At 34.4% G+C, this 21,094-nt stretch overlaps 1 protein-coding gene across 1 annotated transcript in view; it reads left to right on the top strand.

Moving 5' to 3' along the window:
- The first annotated feature begins 302 nt into the window (after window positions 1-302).
- LOC149535130 (thyroid adenoma-associated-like protein) overlaps window positions 303-21,094 on the top strand; it is a 44,536-nt gene continuing 23,744 nt past the window's right edge. The window contains exons 1-2 of the mRNA XM_089803694.1: window positions 303-4,055; window positions 10,862-11,139. Of these exons, the coding sequence (XP_089659820.1) occupies window positions 447-4,055; window positions 10,862-11,139 (3,887 nt within the window). The 5' untranslated portion in view covers window positions 303-446. The remainder of the gene's footprint in view (window positions 4,056-10,861; window positions 11,140-21,094) is intronic.

The following is a 21,094-nucleotide window of genomic DNA, read 5'->3' as shown; positions in this document are numbered from 1 at the left end:
ATGCTAAACCCTTTGAAAATAAGCTCTTAGAAATTATACCTATCAGCTGTTAAGAATTAAGGAAGTTAAGCTGATTGTATGCTGTCGCAGTTGATTTTGGTTGAAAGTTGCCAGAGAAGTTAATTTATTTTGTCCCCATATCTTCATCTATTCAGTTAGTCTAAACCCTAAATCCCATCCAAATAAGCATTTCACGGTCATCTCCACTTGTCTCTTGAAATCTCTTGATGGAAAGTTGGAATCAGTCACAGTGAAATTTTGGTTGGAAGGTCCATTGAAATTGTGGGCAGTGAGAAGCTACTATTTGTTCATGGAGAAGTGATGGAAGGGATGCTGGATAATGGAAGTATCCGTTTGCGGGCACACCTGTAAAAGAAATCTGCTCGGAGACCTCCATTTATTTTAAAGGGCTGTTTGCTCTTTCCGAAAAAGAAGGATTAACGAACATGTCCGCCAAATGGAGAGCACTTCAACGTCGGCATCAATGGACTTATGATTCGCTGATTCTGCCACCCTCATTTATTGAATCTTTGCATTCGCTTCCTCCTCCAATCGCCAAGCTAAAGTTTGTTGACGAGTTATGCAAATTATCAGCACTTACTTCAATTCATTCTCAAGTTACAGAATTTAAAAAAGTTGTAGCTGCCTTTACAGAACTTGTAGTCAAGTCTAACACAGATGAGTACCTTCGTGCTGCAATGCCATTGTATCTTGAGATATTATTTGTGCAAAACTCTTTGCCATTGCATCGGAGTCTCCTCTCAGTTTTTTGTCATAATTTCCCAGTCACCCACCAGTCTCTTGTCAAAGACTGTTTTGAACTTCTCTGTAAAGAGTATGGATTAACGGGAAGAAAATGTCATAGATTTGGATTGGCACGTGTAGCAACATCCATTCTTAGCCTGCCTAAGTCTGGATTTTTCAAAGAAGTAACAGAACGATGCTCAACTATAATTTCTCTTCATTTATGCAATGGATTCCAATCTGTACTAAAAGAGGCTGAGGAGGGAGTTTATCCTTCTCCTGCTACCATGGAACAATGCCAAGATGCCATGTCTTCTGTCTATTATTTGCTTCAACAGTTTCCACACAAATTTGCTCCACAAGTTATCCACGATGATTCTATTTCATTTTCAGATTTCCATCACGAAGGCCAAACTATTTATGAGATGGTCGTAAACACTATTTTGGATGTTTTAAAGTCCTCTGTGTTTTCCAGGGAGTGCATGCTGGCTGCAGGGGTCAGTTTTTGTGCTGCTGCTCACATAATTTCTGAGCCGCAACTTGCACTTTTGTTTTCCAATGCAATTTTTGAGCAACCGGACATTAAATTTGCCGCTGTTACTTCTGACTTAGGTATAATTGAAACTAGTGATCAAGGGTTTTTGGAGGCTGTGGTTGTGAAATCGTGCAATAGAAATTTGGCTTCCCAGGTGGAGCTTTTTACTAACTTTGGGAAACTATGTTTATTAAGGGGAATGCTAACTACTCTTCCGAGGCCTGTTCTGAACACAAATCTTCTTTTGTTTGAAAAAGAGACAAGTAAGAGCTGCAATACAGAGGGCCAGAGGGTTTGGACTCTCCTGTTTGATGGCATACTGCCTTTCTTGTGCAATCTGTGTGAAAGCTCTGTGGACAGTCACTTTAATTTCCATGCAATAACTGCATTACAGATTTGTTTACAGCAGGTAAAAGCTTCTGTTTTAAGTCATCTACCCATCATTGCAAAAGAGGAACTGGATTATGCTCTCAAACTGCATGGTATTTCTGTCAAACCTTACAATCCTTTTACAGAGGTTATGGTTTATCGTATACTAAAAATAATATGGAATAACTGGGAAGATCCTCTTAATCAGACAGTGAAACAGGCACAGATTGTTTTTGAGTTACTGATAGATGCACAGCTCCTTTTCTCAAAGAATTTGAAGAAAAATTCTGTGGAAACTAATGCAAAGGTTGAATTAGAAGAGGGAAATGATGTGTCGAGAGGTTTTTTACACAGAATTGCATCTGAACTATTATTGGTTGGCGGGCATCGCAAGGGAAGGTATATGCCCCTTGCAATTCTGACTCAGCGGTTAGGTGCCACCAATCTCCTAAAGATGAGTCCAAGTTTGCTTTTTGATACTATTCAAGCGTATGCGGATGATGATGTCTGCTGTTCTGCAACTTCTTTCTTGAAATGCTTTCTTGAGCGCCTGCGAGAAGACTGTTGGAGTTCTGAGAGCAAGATTGAAGAGGGATATAGAGTTTTTAGGCGCTTATGGATACCTCCCATTATTTCTGGGCTAGTTTCTGGATTGGTCAGGCTCCGGTCTAATCTGAACACATATGCTCTACCTGTTGCATTACAGATTGATGTTGATGGGATTTTTCCTATGCTTGGTTTTATTTTCAATAGTGAAACTATCACAAATGACATACTTAGCTGGCATGAACTGGATGGTGCAGTTGGTCTTCCAGGAGCTTTAACAATTAACCAGAATGTGGCTGCAAGTATCTCTTTGTTGAAGGTAGCTCGTTCACTTGCTTTCATTGAAGGTGATATAGACTTGTACCACCACCCTTCAGAACTCGCAGATAATAATAATGGTCATACACAGGAAAGCTTGGGCAGCTTGGCTGTGGTCCATGTAAAAGGTTTGGAGGTTCATGTGCCTGTGGAGTGGCTAAAACTTGCATTGACACACATTGATGAGTCCCTTCGTATAGATGCTGCAGAATTTCTGTTTTTAAATCCGAAGACATCAAGTTTGGTCTCTACATTAGAACTGAATCTAATGCGAATTGCAATTCCTTTAAATATGCGCTGCTCTTCTACAGGTTTTCGAATGAAGTGGACCAGCCTTTTTAAAAAGTATTTTTCACGTGTACGGACTGCTATTGAAAGGAAGATGAAACAAGCTGCACAGCAAAAAGATGTCAATTCTAGCTGTTGTGATTCTCATAAGGGTCAAGGAATAGGCTGTTCATTGATGCCAAATTATAGTAAGAACGAGAATAAGAGTATACTGGAATCAGGGGTGAAGGAACTTGATCAGTTTATGAAGTGGTTGAGTCGTCTTCTTGTTTTTTCTTTGTATCCTTCTGCTCCCTATGAAAGAAAGAGCTTGGCTATGGAGCTTTTCTTGGTTATGATTGATATCTGGCATGTTAATCAACCTCTAAAACTAGATGATGGACATTATGCATTGTCATCTTCTCAAGGGACTTGTCACTATTATCCTTATGATAAAGGATTGCTTTTGGCAGACTCCACCTTGGTAGTGGTTGGAGCAATTGTAGATAGCTGGGATAGGTTGAGAGAAAATGCATTTCAAATCCTTTTACAGTTCCCCACACCTTTACCTGGTATTTCTAATAAAATGGCAGTTCATGGAATTATATTGTGGGCAAAATCTCTTGTTAGTAGTCCGCGTGTCAGAGAAAGTGATGCAGGAGCTTTGATTCTGCGTCTCATTTTCAAAAAGTATGTACAAGATCTTGGGTGGATTGTCAAAATAGCTGAAGATTATGTGTCTGACTGTCAATCGTTTGGATGTGATTCACTCTGCAATAGTGTCATAGAAACAAAAAAGATTGATTCATGTGACTATATTATTGGAACCCCAGTTGGCGAATACATCTTGTCCTTGGTTGACTGGTTGAATATGGGTATAGAAGAGGGTGAGAAGGATCTGGTCAAAGCATGTGAACACAGCTTCATTCATGGGATATTACTTACATTGCGTTATACCATTGAAGAACTGGATTGGACATCTGCTGGTACTCGGGCAAGTGCCTCTTTGCTGCAGCTTACCATAGAGAGGCTGCTTGGGCTTGTGGTTCGTGTTTCATCATTGGCACTTTGGGTAGTCTCTTCAAATGCATTAAGTGTGCCGGAAAACATAGAAAGCGTAGTTGAAGATTTGCATTCAAGAAGTCAGAGTTTGCCAGATGATGCAGAAGAGAAGGAACCTGTGAATGGAATGCAAGAACAGGATGCTGAAGATATTGAGGCTGTGGGACCAGTGGATCAGGTTGTCATGGTTGGTTGCTGGCTTGCCATGAAAGAGGTCAGTATTATTGTATAAATGTTATTGATCACTGGGTGTTGTATATTTCTAATTTGTCTGATGTACATGACATGTTTCATTAAATTAATTCTCTGATGTTCTGTACCCGCAACAAGATTTTGCCATTACTTTGATAGGTTATAATTATATATTTGGAAAAAATAAGATGCAAATTAAATTCCATCTTTGAATTTTGAGGAAAACATAATTTATAATTAGAGTTCTAATTGGATTTATCCCCTGAATTGTGATAAGTTTTAATGTTTTAATGAGTTTTTATCAGGCAGGAGTTAGTATTTCAGTTTAATTTTATAAAGTGAACCCTTTAGTAGGGGTTCTAAGGAATAATCCTGTAGTAAATAGTAAAAGCAGCTACAGCAAAGAGGTAAGGGGAAAGTGGGCACCCTTGACTAATAAATCTATGCAGGGGGGATGAGTCATAAAGCTCATCATTAACATATATTTGAGCCAAATCATCTTTGAAAAGAACATCACCATCTTACAAAAGAAGTCACCAAGTCCCAATGCCTTAAGCATCAAAACAATAAAAGGTCACTCAATCCCACCATAGACTTTCTCAAAATCCAAAAGAGCCAAAGCATTGTCCTGCTTGGAAAAGTTATCCCAGTGCATCCCTTCCTAACTAGTACTCTAATTGCCAAGCATATATTGCTTTTTACCAAAGCAATTTGAGAGGGGAAGACTATATGTAATGCCCCGCTAGGAAACCCAAAAGAAATTAACTTAAAGTTTGTCAAACATTTTTTTTAAAGATAATAATTAAACCACAACAAATAACATAGCGGAAGCAATAACAACAAGAGATAAAATAGTGGAAGCAATAACTCACATACATACAACCATCATAAATAGATTACATCTCCTAAGGGTCCCATGACATTGAATCATATTTACATTTATTAATATTAAATCTAACACAAACAATTCCATATCATGGAATAACTACAAGTATGAATCCATTTAAATAAATATACAATTACATAAGGTGCTACTTGGCATAACCAGAATACACAATCATCCACTGTACAAGTCACAGGGTATGAAAGTCTAAAAGAATATACAACATATATAAAATGCATCATCCCATAAGAGCTATGATAAAACAAGTACATTATAACAGGATATAACCATCGAACAAAAATATAAGATCAGAAAGAAAGGATCAATTGCATAAGCACATCCAACAACGGCATCCAACGGTCAGATCTCAATAGTATAAGAAAAATGCACTACCACCCGACCTCATGGAACCTAAATGGCCCACTTCTACCGCATCGAGGAGATAAACTCAAGTCCTATACGGATATCAAAACACAAGTCATAACTAACATCTAGGTCAAGGAAACACCTTAAAACAAACTATCTCAAAGGGTACCAAGACACAAGTATCATCTAAACCTAGAGGCAACACAAACACATAGGAAATGTACTATGCAAGTGTCATCGCATGAGCCAACTCTAAGGTTACCCTGACAGCCTCGTTGGACTCCAACCCCCTAGTGTCTCTATGCGGCATCAATATCATTTCATACAGATAAGGCATACTAACGAGTCAACTCTAAGGTTACCCTGACAGTGTCTTAGGACTCCGGTCCCCTAGTGGCTTTATGTGGCACCAATATCTTACTAATTCATTTTAGACCCATTTAATGAAATGTTATCACTTATAAAAACAACCTACAATGGGTGACCCAGGCAACCTCTTTAGGGCTCTGGCCTCCATTGCAAGCCACTTCCCAACATGACATACAGATAACCTACCCTAAGCTCAGGAAAAGCAGAAGGTCTCATACGATCGTAAAATACACATCAGTTCTTAAACAAGCAATTGGAAAGCACTGAAATGTCATTGATCAAAATCACATATTTCACCAATACAATCATACTAACAGGACTAGTCCAAAATCAAGTGCATGTATCACCAAAAAAAATACAAAATCACCTCAGTCCTATACAAGCAACTGGGAATCAATCCAAAGATAATTGATCAAAGACTCAAAGGTTATACCAGAAAAGTCATACCATTCACCTTAGTTCTACACAAGAAATTGGAAAGCAAGAAATAGGTGTTACCTGACGAGAATTAGGACGAAAAGGGTCCCCCAAGCGGTGTTTCCCACATACTATTATTATTAATAAGAGAAAACATATATGGATAGATTTGTTTATTGACGATAATGGGAGATATTGCACACATGGAGAACTATAACACTCCCCAATAAAGAAGGAAACATATTAAATATTAAAAGGGGTCCATTCATTCACATCACCAAAAGGGGAAATGAATTCATAATGATGTTAACCTTGACTTAGAAAGTATTTATGTTTATAAGTAACATGTAATTAGTTATGCACGCCAACTGATCGCTAGTTTGGTAAGTTAAGTATTAAGGTAAGTTAATTGTGTTGATTAATTTGTGTAAAGTAGTAATGATTTATTATTTATGTGTATTTATTGAAAATTATCATATCAATATTATTGAAAGTTTGAATATGATAGCTATATATATATATATTTTTGTATACATGTATTTATTAATATATGTATAATTGTAGTTTGAATTATATATTCATTGAAAATTATATTTAATAGATTTGATATAATGTTTGTCAAATATGAAGAGATCCATTATGGGAGCATAAAAGAGCTATTTTCCTTAATCCTTAATCTTGAGTTGGCCTAGTGGTGGAGAACTTGTACTCTTGAAAGAGAGGTCACAAGTTCAAATCCCACTGGGGGGTAGGGTATGTACGCCTCGTTTGTAGCGCCAAGCGCCTTTCGAAAAAGAGTACGAGGTAGTCCCATATCATTGTCACCATACGTAAACCCAAAAACTATGGCATAGTGTCGTGGACTATAAAACCCCCTTTCCTTTCCTTTTCTTTTTCTTTGAGTTTGTTCTTGCAGAAGAGGGAGATCGAGATTCAGAGGGAGCGTGACATTTCATTAGAGGCAACCTTGAAAGAGAGGGAGCAAATAGAGGATATGGTTTAGTCAACCTTCTGTGATCTCGGTTGTATTGATTCACAGAGGGAGTAGACCATGTTGAGATGGATTCTCCAGTGATCAATAAATTTTAGTAGTTAAGATGATTGTGATTCATGAGTATGCTTCATGACTATTTGCGCCTAACCCCTGTGTACATCATTAGGAAGTGATGACTTCCAAATGATTATTACTTGTATCTGTACACGTTATTGAAAGGTGACGAATAAACTTAACTTTGTATTGTGATAAACATTTTATGATGTCTGAATCAGATCATAATAGATTGTAAACTTGCCTGGTGGATTAAGTTCCTTAAACAAACCATGGCCATCTATTATGATGGACATCTTATGATGTCTAAGTAGATCATGATAGATGATATCTTGCATGGTGGATTAAGTTCCTTAAACAGACCATGGCCTTTTATTGTGATGGACATCTTATGATTTCTAAGCAGATCGCAATAGAAGATTACTTGCATGGTGGATTAAGTTTCTTAAATAGACCATGATTATTCATATGGTAAGTATCATTGAGAATGGTTGTGTACATACCTTATGAATATTTTAAGTATTTGGTGAATATCATATGTTGATATTCTAGAGGCTAGAACTTATGATATCAAAATGTTGAATATCTTCTAATCATAGATATTCTTATATTACATTGAGGAAATACCTAACCATTTGTTTATCCTCCCTAATTAAGAGGGATTGTTGATGTTTTGTAGCTTCTATCAGATAAATTCTAGTGAAGATATGTATATATATATTCAATATATGCGAGATGTACATAAATATATACATACATATTTTTCATTATTATTTATGTATTAAAAAAAAGAGATTATATATATATATATAATTTGTTTATCTATAATTATAATGATAATTATTATGAATAGACATGCCCCTGAAGAGACATGTCTATTCATAACTCATTCTCCATAAAATATAATGGATTGCTGCAATTGAAAAAACATACCAAATATGACAGTGCTATTACATCTGCACCAATCATAACTTATCAAAATTTAAAGAATAATTGTATTACATCTGATCTATATAACTCAACAATATCCATATTGATATATTCCCAAGTTTTACTAGGAACAAGCAAATGCATATACAAATCAACATTTTGACTAGTTCCCTTAGCTACTTGACATATTCTGCTAATCTTCACCATTTTCTGAACATCCTTATATATCTGTAGCCAAAAGTATCTCTCTATAATCAATTTTGCTGTCTTATCAATCCCAAATTGTTCTACAAGACCACCACTATGTTTCTTTTTAATGATATTATCTCACATAGATCCTCTTGGTATACATAAATGAATTCTTTTAAGCAACATATTTTCATGAATGAAATAATCAACTTAGTTATCTTGCTCCTTTGTTATGCGATTCTTCCAATCTTTCCAAAGTTTTGCAAAATTAGGGCCAATTTCATACAAGTTTTTCAAATCCTCAAAGCCAAGCTCTTAAACTTTCATCTCTGTCAACAAACTTCTTCTTCTCAATGCATCTGCTAACTTGTTTGAGTGTCCACTTCTATGCTTTAACACAAGAAAAGTTTTGCATATACTCAACTTGTTTCACATGTCTTTGATTCAACTTATTTTGACTTCCCAAATATTGTAAAACTTTATGACCAGTGTACAATACAAATTCTTTAGGCATCAAGTAATGTCTCCATTTCTTCAAAGTTTGAATAATTGCATAAAATTCTTGATCATAGACTGAATATTTCTTCTTAGCATCATTTAAGTTCTCACCATAGAAAGCTATAGGCTTACCTTCTTGATTCAAAACAATGCCAACTACATTGCCACTAGCATCACAATCAACTTGAAAACTTTATTAAAATCAGGTATAGAAAGCACAAACAATTTTGTGACCTTTTCTTTCAATGTTTCAAAGCTTTTATTTGCTCTGTGTCCACCTAATTTTTTTAAAAAATCTCCTTTCATTGTCTTTGTCATCGCATTGCATACTAAACTGAAATTTTTGATAAATTTTTATAGAAACTTGCCAAACCATGAAATGATCTTTCTCCAACATTCTCAGGTGTAGGCCAATCAAGAATAACTTTTACCTTTTTAGGATCCAGCTTCTACCCATCAACAAAAATCACAAACAAGGTACAAAATCTTTTCTTTCATAAAAGAACATTTCTTCAAGTCTATCAACAACTTTTCCTCTTTCAGCCTTTGTAACACTTGTCTAATATGCATTAGGTGTTCCTCTTTAGTCTTACTATAGATCATCAAGATATGCAATCACAAATATACCCAATAATTTCCCTCTATCGTTGTGTGCGTAACATCAGAATAAGAAGCAATGCCATTAAAAAAACCACAGGCACCGGGCACAGATCAACCATCTTGATGAAAGCCAACCTTGGGCTTCCGACAGGAAAACGAAATCCTAGCCAGCTTTTTAGAAGAATGCAGAAAACTTCGGAGCGCCATTTGAAAATTCCAGTTTTCCTTAAAAGGAAAATATGTTAATAACATCTTATATATTAGATATAAGCAATAATGTAGAATATCTAGATTTCTAATTGATTCATCTAATTGCAGTAATCAGTTTTAGCAAAGTGAGGGAGGAAACACCAGGACGAAGAAATTGATATGAGGTCCTCTTCTGAGTACACCACCTCATGGTGGATGGCTGGTGGCTTGCCATATGATACTGAGGGAAGCAAGGTGTATCCCGCCCTCACGCTTATTAGATGGAAAGGATGCTCTAGGCACCCTATTGTAGTTTCCCCTCCAACCATTACAATGAATTGATTGTTGGAATGGATCCAAAGGAGTCCCAACCATGAATAGGGAGGAATGGTGCAAGTGTTCTCACTAGGTATACCACTTCATGATGGATGGATGATGGAAGGCCACATGAGGCCAAGTGTGATGATATATCTGCTCTTGGGCCTCATGTGAGGATCACTTTGGGCACCCTGTCATGGTCTCCTTATCCATACCCTATTATGGTTGACCCCAATTAATGAAATTATATATGTTATATGATTAAGATGATTGTCAATATATGATGATTTTATGAATTATATCTTCAATAATTGTCTAACATGATTGCAGTATCTCAGATTCTCAACCATGATCTATCTTGCTTTTTACATTCTTTGGGTAAATTTATATCTCTAAATATATTATGTTAATTGTTTTTATTTAACTTGTAATTCCAGGGAAAAATATAGGGTAATCCCAAAAGGGGACATTACTGTCTAAACATAGCCAGGATATAAAAATGCCTTCCCACATTCCAACATAGAAAACATTACCAATTAACCACAACCACTAAACAAAAAGACCACAAAACCAAAAGCACCAGAAACACAACTAGAAGGGGACCCAAAACACATGCAATAAAGAAAAAGATGTACACAAAAATAACAAAGGTAGTTAAGATAAATGTAAAAGATATCAAAGGTGGATAACTCTTCAGATTCTACCAAAAAACTCCTTACCAGCTCTTCTTTCAATTAATATCTTTTTAATTTTCTTTGATTCAGGTGTTTTTCATTTTCTCTAGTGCTTTTGATTGATGCTTTGAAATTTGTTCCTCCATTGCAATGATCTTTGAATATTTAATGCCTGTTGTCAAGATTAACAATGGTTGATTTTTTTGTGACAATGCTTTTGAGTCTGTAGCATATGTTCTGTGATAAGTGCTCAGAGTTGCCCAATATTTGTGTTGGTTGATTTAGATATTTGTGCTTCTATTTATACTGAAGTTGCTGCTTGCTTGTGTATTCGTCTTTTGCTGCAGGTGAGTCTTCTGTTAGGAACTCTAACAAGGAAAGTTCCCTTACCAGGATGCATTTCAGAGATTGACAGGTTTCAAGATAGAAGAGAAACTGGAAGGCTTGTTGACAACTCTAAACAAATTGGAAGCTTTAGTGCAATGCTTGATGTAAAGCAGCTTGAAATTATAGGAGACCATTTTCTGAAGGTGCTTTTAGCTATGAAACATAATGGTGCAATTGACAAGACAAGAGCAGGGTTCACAGCCCTCTGCAATCGCCTTCTTTGTTCAAGTGATCCAAGGTTAGTGTTATGCTCTTTCTTTCTCTTGGACATGCTATTCTTGTGTTTGGTTAAATGGCCAATTTATTATAAAATTTTACTTCCATTTATGAAGATAATATCCTATATAATTTATTGCCACAAGGTACGTTAAGAAAAATGCATGTAAAACATGAACTCTGTCATCCTCAGGAATTACCAAAAAATACATAATTTACTAAATTTAGTATTGGGATAGTCAGCAGTCAACTTATTGGGCTTGGACATGGGGACTCAGGCCTCAAGCATGTACGTGGCAGTCTCTAGGTTTGTGTGCTTCTTGGTGTTGTGGGGTATGGATCAAATAATTTGGAAGCGGACTAGTCAGTGCCCAGCTGCTTGGGTTTGGGCATGAAGACTCAGGCCTGAAGCATGTACATGACAGTCTCTTTCTGTGTGCTTCTTGGTGCTGTGGGGTATTGATGGATATCTTATAGTTTGATATTTCAAGTATCAGGTTGAATGTAGCTTTTGTTTTAAATTGAGTTTTACCATGTGCAGAGAAGACCTTGGATACAATTCAAGACATAAAGGAGTTTATGATAGTTTTCATGTGGAATCTATTTTAGTTGAATATCAATCCACCCCATCATTGTTTCTGAGCATGAGGAAATGAGTTCTGGCAGTGTAGCCCACACATGTGAATGCTTGCATGTCTAGTAATGTCTTAAAGGTGGAACATTCAAGATGCTACCCTGCCAAAGGCTTTCAAGGTTGCTTTTGTGGGATTGGAAGGAACTGCTACTTCAAATGGAAGTCTAGTTAGGAAATATCTGTAGCTTACAGCCTCTTCATGGAGTTAACCTCCCTATTGCATTGTCTAGGTAGTACTGTTTTATTCTTTCTCTGGGGAGAAGTTATATTATTGATAAAAGAAATATTGTTACTTCCAGTTTTCCTAGATTATTGTTCCCAAAGGTAGGAGATACTGAACAATAGCAAAAGCACACCTTAGTATGGATCACTAGTTTTTTTTTTGGCTTAAATATTTGTTCTGGGAAACAATGGTGGAGGGGTGGTGCAAGAACATATAGTACTTGGATAATTAGCTGTAAAGAAGTGTATAAAAGAATAAGTACAATAATTGCAAATGAAACTTTGGCATATCAATTAAACTACTAAACAAAAAAAACCATTGCAATCATTGCTCAAACATTAACAATGGTGGGTGGAGGTTCGGGGTCGAGCTTGTGGTGGGGTAAAGGTGTAGTGCCCCTCATAAGAGTTTGGGGATGAAGTCCCTAGTGGGGTTGAGAAGTAGTGCTCTTCATGGGGGTGTGGGGATAGAGCCCTTGTTGGAGAGTCCTTGGATAGAGTTGAGTAATAGTGGTTCTTGCAAAGTCTAGGGGTAGCCAGATAACCTTAATGGCAAATGCCATTTTCACATTTTTACCACCTTATTTTGCAACTCTAACTCTTAACTCTCTCCTTAACTTGGATGGGTTACCTAAACCATTAGGTCTAGGGTTTACGAAATGCAGATCAGAAACAATCTTAGTTTTAAATAATATTGGATTCTTTCATTTTCTGTCCATGGGGGATGATTTGAAGTCCCGAGGACAACTTCGAGACTTTTGGGAGTCACCTAGATGTCTTGGTCATCTCCTAGTGTCCCGAAGATGTCCCCAAACAAAGGAGACATCCTGGAAATGTCCTCTCCTTGAGGTGAATGTCCAGATATGTCCCTAGGAGTCGGTGGTGGGGGATTTGTCCTTTAAGTTCTTGTGCCCTAGGGATGTCTCTATATGGGAAATATGGGGATTTTTGAGGAGACTGGGACGTGTTTGAGGAGGACATTAGTTCTGAAGCATAGAAATGACTCACTAATGTAATAACTTTACATTCAACATTTTGGAAGATTTATTTTAATAGTTACTTGGAGGCTCATATCTTGTACCCTAGTACTCGTCTCTCATATTGGAAACACATGATTAAGTTTGAGAGCCATATGGTGATGTCCCTAGGTAGTAGTAAACTTCAAATAATGTTTCTCTCTATAATAGTAGAATATTATAATGTTTCTTTAATGGTCATATTAGTTAGTCTTTAGTTTATTAGGTAGTTTCTATTTCTGTCTTTAGTTCTGTAAATCTATATAAGGACCTTTAATCTGCTTGTTTAATACAACTACAACAACATTGATTTACCATAACATGTTATTAGAGCAAGTCAATGAGATTTCATAAAATTTAGCTTTTTTTAAAGAAAAAATCGAGCCTATTCTAATCTGAATTTTTTTTCCATAAATTTTTTTTTGATTTTTTATATAAAAGTCGTAAGAGGTATTTTTTTGAAATCTGTGGGTTGTCTGTGTTGAGAAATTTAGCCTCATAGTGAATTGAAGCAAATTCTATATTTATATGTTTTTATATATATATGTGTGTGTGTGTGTATATATGTTGATAAAAGTCTAATATATAAATCTCTGATCAAATATAAATAAATAAATAAATAAATATTATTATATATATATATATATATATATATATATATATATATATATATATATATATATATATATATATATATATATTTAGTAACATATAAATATATATTTCATATACCAAAAAGCACATTACTAAAACTTGTCAAGTATCGGATTTATCTTGACAGTCTTGTGATCATGTTTTGACCCCTGATTATCTTGAAACGACATGTAATGTATCAAGTAAATAAGCATGCCCACGTAGGATCATGACCCTACGTGGGTAAGCCCTTTCTAAGTATATTTAAATGCCATTCGAAGGCTGTGATGATCATCAATCAAATCGGCAATGAAGAATCACAGTTTTCAGGCATAACAATCAAATAAAAAATATATCTCCTTCACAGTCTGATACATATAGATACATATATCTGCCCTTATCAAAGTTCAGTCCCTGCAAAGGAAGAACATAAAACTTAAATCAGAATTATAATAAAATCAGTCAGTAATTCAAATATCATTTAGTTCAGTCTCCACCAAAACGATCTATATAAAACGATCTATATAAATTAACACTGAGAAGATTTTTGCTGAAAGTTGCAAGCTTGGTTGAAGGTTTGGATTGTGTGATTTCTTGGTTTCAGCAAGTCTCTGATTTTTGAAGGTTGCATGTATTTGCATGTGAGTTGTATGTTTTTGCATATTGCTTGAATGTGCATTTTGTTACTTGTATGTGTTATTTTACCATGTGAAGTCTCATATTTTGCCACATGGAGGTTTCTTTGACAGTTTTTTATAATTTTTTCCTTCAAAAGTTTCTGATGGGTTTTTTTAATTTTTTCCTTTAAATTTTTTTTATGGGTTTTCATAATCTTTTCTCTTGAACTTTTTTTAATGGGTTTTCATAAATTTTTCCCTTCAACTTTTTTTGATGGGTTTTCATAATTTTTTCCCTTGAAGAATATCTGATTTTTTAATTCGTAGAGTTGCATGGGATTTCTTTGTAGGTTTATAATTTTCTCCTAAAAAATTATTTAGTGGGTTTTTAATTTTCTCCTTAAAAATTATCAGTTGGGTGTTATTGTTTTTTCTCAAAAACCAAGTTCTGTTTCTATTATTTGTGTCTCAGACTTTGTTTGGTTTTAATTGATTTTTTACCTTAAAAACCATGCTAGGTTTTGATCAATTTCTCACCTCAAAAATTGTGTTGGGTTTTCCTCGATTTTTCTCTTAAAAAGTTGTTGCTTTTTGTAGTTTGTTTTGACTTTTGGAGCATAATGCTCATCTACAAAGTTTGGAGGGTTTGCTGATTTTTTCTCAAAATTGTGCTAACTGTTCTTAGTGTTTGTCTTTTTTCTAAAGAAGAACAACTTAGTTATCCAACATCAGGTTGAATCTTTTGGTCAGATTTTTGCTGATTCTAGGAGAGTTAGTGCCAGACACATCTCAGTGGCAAAGTTAGTGGTAGACTCTTTTCTTTTTGCAGAGCATTTTGAAGAAGGGGGCACCCTTCTTTGTTCTTTTTCAGATAGATTTTGGGTTCTTAGCCTTTTACATTTTGCAGATCTAGTGAGGGTCTCAGCAATAGCAAAATGTTTTGAAGAATTTGTGACCAACAAACAACATGTAGACAATGATCATTAAGGGAGGGTATTAGAATATTATAATGTTTCTTTAATGGTCATCTTAGTTAATCTTTAGTTTATTAGGTAGTTTTTATTTCTGTCTTTAGTGCACGATTCTTTCTTTTAGAAACATCGTCTTTGTAAATATATATAAGGAGCTTTCATCTCCTTTGTTTAATGCAACTACAACACTGATTTACCATAACATATAAGTCTTTTAGGAGCATCCTTGAACAATGGGTAAACTTTATCTAGTTGTTTTTAAGATATATCTCATATGTGTATTGACCCTCCTCAAATCTGCTCTCAAAAATGCTGATAAAAGCTCAAGGAATTTCATCAAACAATTCACATGCAAGGGACATATGACTGATATACTATTTCAGCTTGCTTTAAATGACTCTTTCTTCAATTTGCATCAATGAGAATTTTGTACTAGAAAACTCAAAATGGACTACACAATGACCTAACATGAGTGTGCAACTAATTTTGACAATATTCAGTGCATATATATGATCTAAGCATGAGAAATGAGCACCTGTAGCGAACTGACATTTTTACAAACAGTTGGTATGCAAACTAACTAGCTGATAAATAATGATATTGAATTTGCTTAAATGACACTAACAACTATTATCTTCTTAATTCCAATGAAATTTCTAATACAATGCTCATGAAATATAGCCAAGACTTTTGGCATTTACATGGATTACAAAAAAAATGATAATGTTGGTATAATGCACACCTACAGCTGAAACTTATAACACCTAAAAAACAATACTAACAAAGGAACTTGGTTGTAGATGGCTGTAAAATTTTTCTTCAATGCTGCTCCTTCTGCTTTGCTTTTTCCGATCTGCTTTTTTCACTTGCTTTTTTGGATTTGCTTTTTCGAACTGCTTTTTCGGATCGGCTTTTTCGGATTGCTTTTTCGGATTGCTTTTTTCGGACTGCTTTTTTTTCGGAGCTACTTTTTCGGACTGCTTTTTTCAGACTGCTTTTTCGCTTATTTTTTCGGTTCTACTTTTTTCGGATTGCTTTTAAAAAAATCAAACCCTTAATCAAATCTCTGTCCAAACTGAATATACCAATGAAGATCAACATGAAATGGCTGAGTACCACTTCCAATGTGCAACCTTTCAGAAGGTCTTTCACTTCCTCAGTTATGCAATCTCTTGAGAGGTATCGTTCTCAAGGATTATGCTGAATATTTGCAGACTATCAAGCTCCGCAAATGCTCATAGAAGATGTAGTTGAGTTACCAAATCCCACATATGCAAATGAGAGGCCAAGCCCTCTATTTATTCACTTTTTTAAGAAGTTACTAAAAACTTCTAGAAGCATCCATTATAAAATTTCATTATAATGCACTTTTATAATTAAATAACTTTATAAAATGAAAAGTGCAACTCAACTTAGAATTAAAACATGTAGGCCTCATATGATAAAATATAAATAAAATAATATCTCCAAGAGCATTATAAACCATCCAAATACCAAATAAATGTCAAAATGACTCTCTCATCACTCCCATCTGCCTACGAGAGTCTGTAATAGGCAAATCCACGAACAATGCCATGTCGTACTAAAGAGGGGACATTACAATATGTGATACTATATATTGGGTTTTCCTAACATGCTAATATGTGGTTGACAAAAGCTAAAAAAAGATGAATAAAATACTTGTAGTTTTCTATATTTTTCATAAAAAAATTGTTTATTTATTGCAAAAAATTTTGGAGTCAAATTCTCAAGAGGCAATGACATAGAGAAGCTATAATATAGAGAGAAACTATAATACAAAGAGTATTTTTTCTTATTTTTGTGCAGCCATTTTACTAATGCTAATTTCTTTCTTGCTTTATGAATTAATCCATTTTGTAAATATCTTTTTATTTTTATTTTTTGTTCTCTTTCTTCATCCATCTTCCTCACACTTGTTCTTCATTTTCCAGTTCTCTCCTCACCAACCCTTCCTTTTTAGAACCATCTTTGCAATTTAAATCATAGTTTGAAAACTCAGACCTGGCAAGGTCTCGAGAACCCAAAATAGGACTCAGACTTGGGATTCAACAAAAACTTTGGCTAGGACTCAACAAAGAATAACCAAAAAGATGTGTTTAAATAGGTCGCTGGGCTTTTATAAGATTTGGCAATTTTTTTAAACAAAATATTCTTAAACCTTCACTTTGAAGTTTTGTTTTTGATGTTTTTTTTCATTTATTCAAGAAACGAAACCTCTCAGAGTTTTTTTTTCATCAAGGGTTTTTTAAGAATTGTGGTTTTGTTTAGATTGCAGTCACAGACTTTTGGAGATTGCATTTTTCATGGTTCACGATTTTCACATTGTTTATGAATGTGGTGCTTGCATATCTTCATTTTTTTTTTGCTATGTGATGCAAGCTCTCATTTATTTTTCTTGCTTGTAGTTTTCAACTTGCAAATCAAAGTTATGTCAAGATTTCACAATTTCTCTCTATCATGTTTTTATGTGTTTGCACGACCTCTATATTCTTGCATTTTCGAGATGTGCCTAGTTGCATTCTAGTGTTTGAGTGCCATTTTATTCTGTGTTCAACACCTGCTTCTTTGCTCACTATGACTCTTTGGCCCACATCTTTCACGCCTAGTGTTTTGCGTGTTACTGACAAAGGTTTTATGCCTTTGCTTTCTATAGCGATGATGATTGCATTTTTTAAATTCTGCTCTAGGCATCAGTTTTCTTGGGCTGTGATGGCGTGTGCTCTTTTTTAACTCTATTTTTTTGGTCTTCTCTGGCTTTTCTTTTGTAACCCGCTACAACTAGGGTTGATGACAATTTTGTGCTATGTTTTGACACAAATCATGGTAGAATTTGTGTATTTTTCTCGATTAAAAAATTATTTTGATGGGTTTATAATTTTTTGAACTTAAAAATATTCTATATATTATAATAGTTTTCCTGGAAAAATATTCTAGTGTGTTTAAATAAAATTTTTCTCAAAAATTATATAATGGATTTTGATAAAAAAAATTCAAAAACTGTTTGTTGCATTTTAATAATTTTTTTCCTCATAAATTATCTATTGGGTTTTACCATTTTTTGAACTTCCCTATAAAACAAAGCTTTGTATTCTTTCATGATTCATCAATGTCTCGGGTCTCTGGTTTTGATCAAATTTTCACCCCAAAATTTGTGTTTTTTATTTTTCCAAAATTTCTCCTAAAAATCATGGGTTTTTGCAGTTTGTTCTTGATGAATCATCTTGAACCCTATTTTGGGGCATAGTGCTCATCTACAAAAAGGTTCTAGTGATTTTCCTAAAAATCTAGGTCTCAATTTCATCTCGGCGTCTCTGACTTCAGGGAGTAATACCTTTGTTTCAACATTAGATTGGATGGATTTGGGCAACTCTTTTGTCATATACATTCTGCAGATCCAGGAGGGGTCTCAACAATAGAAAAATGTTAAGAAGAATTAATGACAGAAGACATGTACAGTCTTTAATAGGGTAGTTGTACAATGACCATTAAAAGAGGGTATTAGAATATTGTAATGTTTATTCAACGATCATCTTAGTTAATTTTTAGTTTATTAGGTACTTTCTATTTTTGTCTTCAGTTTACGATTGTTTCTCTTGGACACGTTGTCTTTGTAAATCTATATAAGGAGCTTTCATCTCCCTTGTTTACTACAACACCATTGATTTACCATAAGAAAATAGTCACATTATCGCACGTAGAACAATAAGGCTTAAGACATGTAAATATATATAAGTTTTATCAATTGATTGAACATGCACTAATCATTAAGGACTCCTATACAATGCTTAAAAAATAACGGCAATCTTCTTGTAGTTTCTATGTGTCATATCCAAGTGCCTGTGGTTTGAAATTTAATTGTTTATAGCATAATGATGATTATCAAATATCAATATAATTAATCGTTTCCTTTTGTTCACATCTATTTCGGTATACCAAAATATGGTTTACATTTTGATTGTTTAATACTATGATGATGATTATGAAATATCAATATAATTAATCTTTTCCTTTGTTCATATCTATTTCAGTATTCCAAAATAAAGTTTTAGAAGTTCTCATTCAATTGCATTCAATCAATTCTCAAGACATCCTGTTTTTTTCAATTCAAAAATCACGATTTCAATAAAAAATCTGGTTAGCAAGTCTTCTACTGGTTATATCTGGAAAAGAATTGCTAGCTGCAATAAAATCACAATTTTCCATTATTTTTTGGTTGCAAGGTTTAGGGTTTCTGGGTTTTATCTTATTTTTATGGCAAATTTGTCTGATGTTTTCCATTTTTAACACTTTAACCCAATTTTTTCTCAACCTTAATTTTTGGATTTGCTGATTTATTCCCAAGAAAGTTTTTTCCTACCATGCTTTATAATATTATTATTTTATTTCTTAAGCATTTGTCTTTACATTCTTTTGAGTTGCATATCCATTGTATAATTTTTTTTCAAAATTTAGATTATACATATTTTGTCTTGCTTTCTTCAAGTACCTTTATCCATTGTATAATTTTTTATCGAAATTTAGATTATACACATTTTGTCTTGCTTTCTTCAAGTACCTTTCTCTAACTTAAAAGAGTCATTTACTGGAACATCCTTATCTCCTGAACATAGATCATTTCCCAATAATTTACATAGATCATTAAATATTGTTTTGTCTTAAATTAAGTTATTGATATTATATAACATCTAAGTCTTCATAATGTAATAAATAACCAATCTTATATGTGGTGCAATAATTGTGCTAGGGTGCTAAGAACCATCTATAAGCAGGCTTCCTCAAGTTTTCAGTATCACATTCATACGTATCTCGGGACTTCTCCCTCAAGGCTTCAAAAATACGTGTCCCTTGTGACACACCCATCTTGTGATGAATTACTCTGCCTCTCCCTATACTAACTCCCTATTCTTATGAGGGCATTAGTGGAAGACTAAGGACTAGGTCATTAATATATTAGTTTTTCAAGTATTGTGAATGTATATGCATATAAGTTAAATTATGCATGACCATCATGTAAATCTGTATTCTTGTATTATGCATATATTCCAAGACCACAATATATTAATTTGAATCTGCTGTGTCTTCCATTTATTATTTAATCCGATCTCCCCATTTCCTCAAATGAATAGTAGGAGCAAAAATCATTTGAGGAATTAATTGGCAAACCAAATAGTAATAGATTTTTTGAAAAAAAGGGGAAAATTTGAATTTGAAAAAAAAGTAAAAAATTGTAGAAAACGAGAAACTTAAAAATAAAATAAAAAATAAAGGGCATCTCCAAAGTATAGAGATACAGAGAGAAAACAAAATAGAATGACACTGATGAATTTTAGAAAGTTGATTTTGTCGTTTATATTCGGATTGTTTTCAATTGATTTGTAAAAACAGGTTTTGAAGGGATCAGAAACCCTTTACATTCTCTTTATAGAAAGGTTTTCAATAATTTCATCAGATACAACAGTTACCCCAAGAACAGGTAACACAAACAAGGCACACCAAAAAGCTAAACAACGAACACACTAAGAACAACAGACACACAAACACCGAACAAAACAGGACAAGGAAGAACCAGCTAGACCAGCTGCATAAGGAGAGTCTTTGTCTCCTCCAAATTCTTAAGCCTCTGGAGTGATTCAACAATTTCAAAATGCTCCTTAGGCTTTCCTTCTTTTCTACCTCGGTGTTTTTCCTCATGCTAGATCAGGTTCTGTTACCAGGGCCAACTTCCTTTTCCACACTAAAACTTCCTTTTCCTTATAGCTCTCGAGCAACTCATGTAGACCTTTGAGGTTAGTTCTTGAGGCCCTGAGATCTTAACGACTATGGAGCAGAAGGTTTGTCTCTAGAGCTTCATTCTTTTCCATTC

The sequence above is a fragment of the Cupressus sempervirens genome, chromosome 10, assembly GCF_028749045.1.
Source record: "Cupressus sempervirens isolate cs-2001-9-10 chromosome 10, ASM2874904v1, whole genome shotgun sequence".
In the NCBI taxonomy this organism is placed as follows: Eukaryota; Viridiplantae; Streptophyta; class Pinopsida; order Cupressales; family Cupressaceae; genus Cupressus; species Cupressus sempervirens.
Note: the sequence above shows the minus strand (reverse complement) of the source record. Positions and strands in the feature narration are given on the sequence as shown.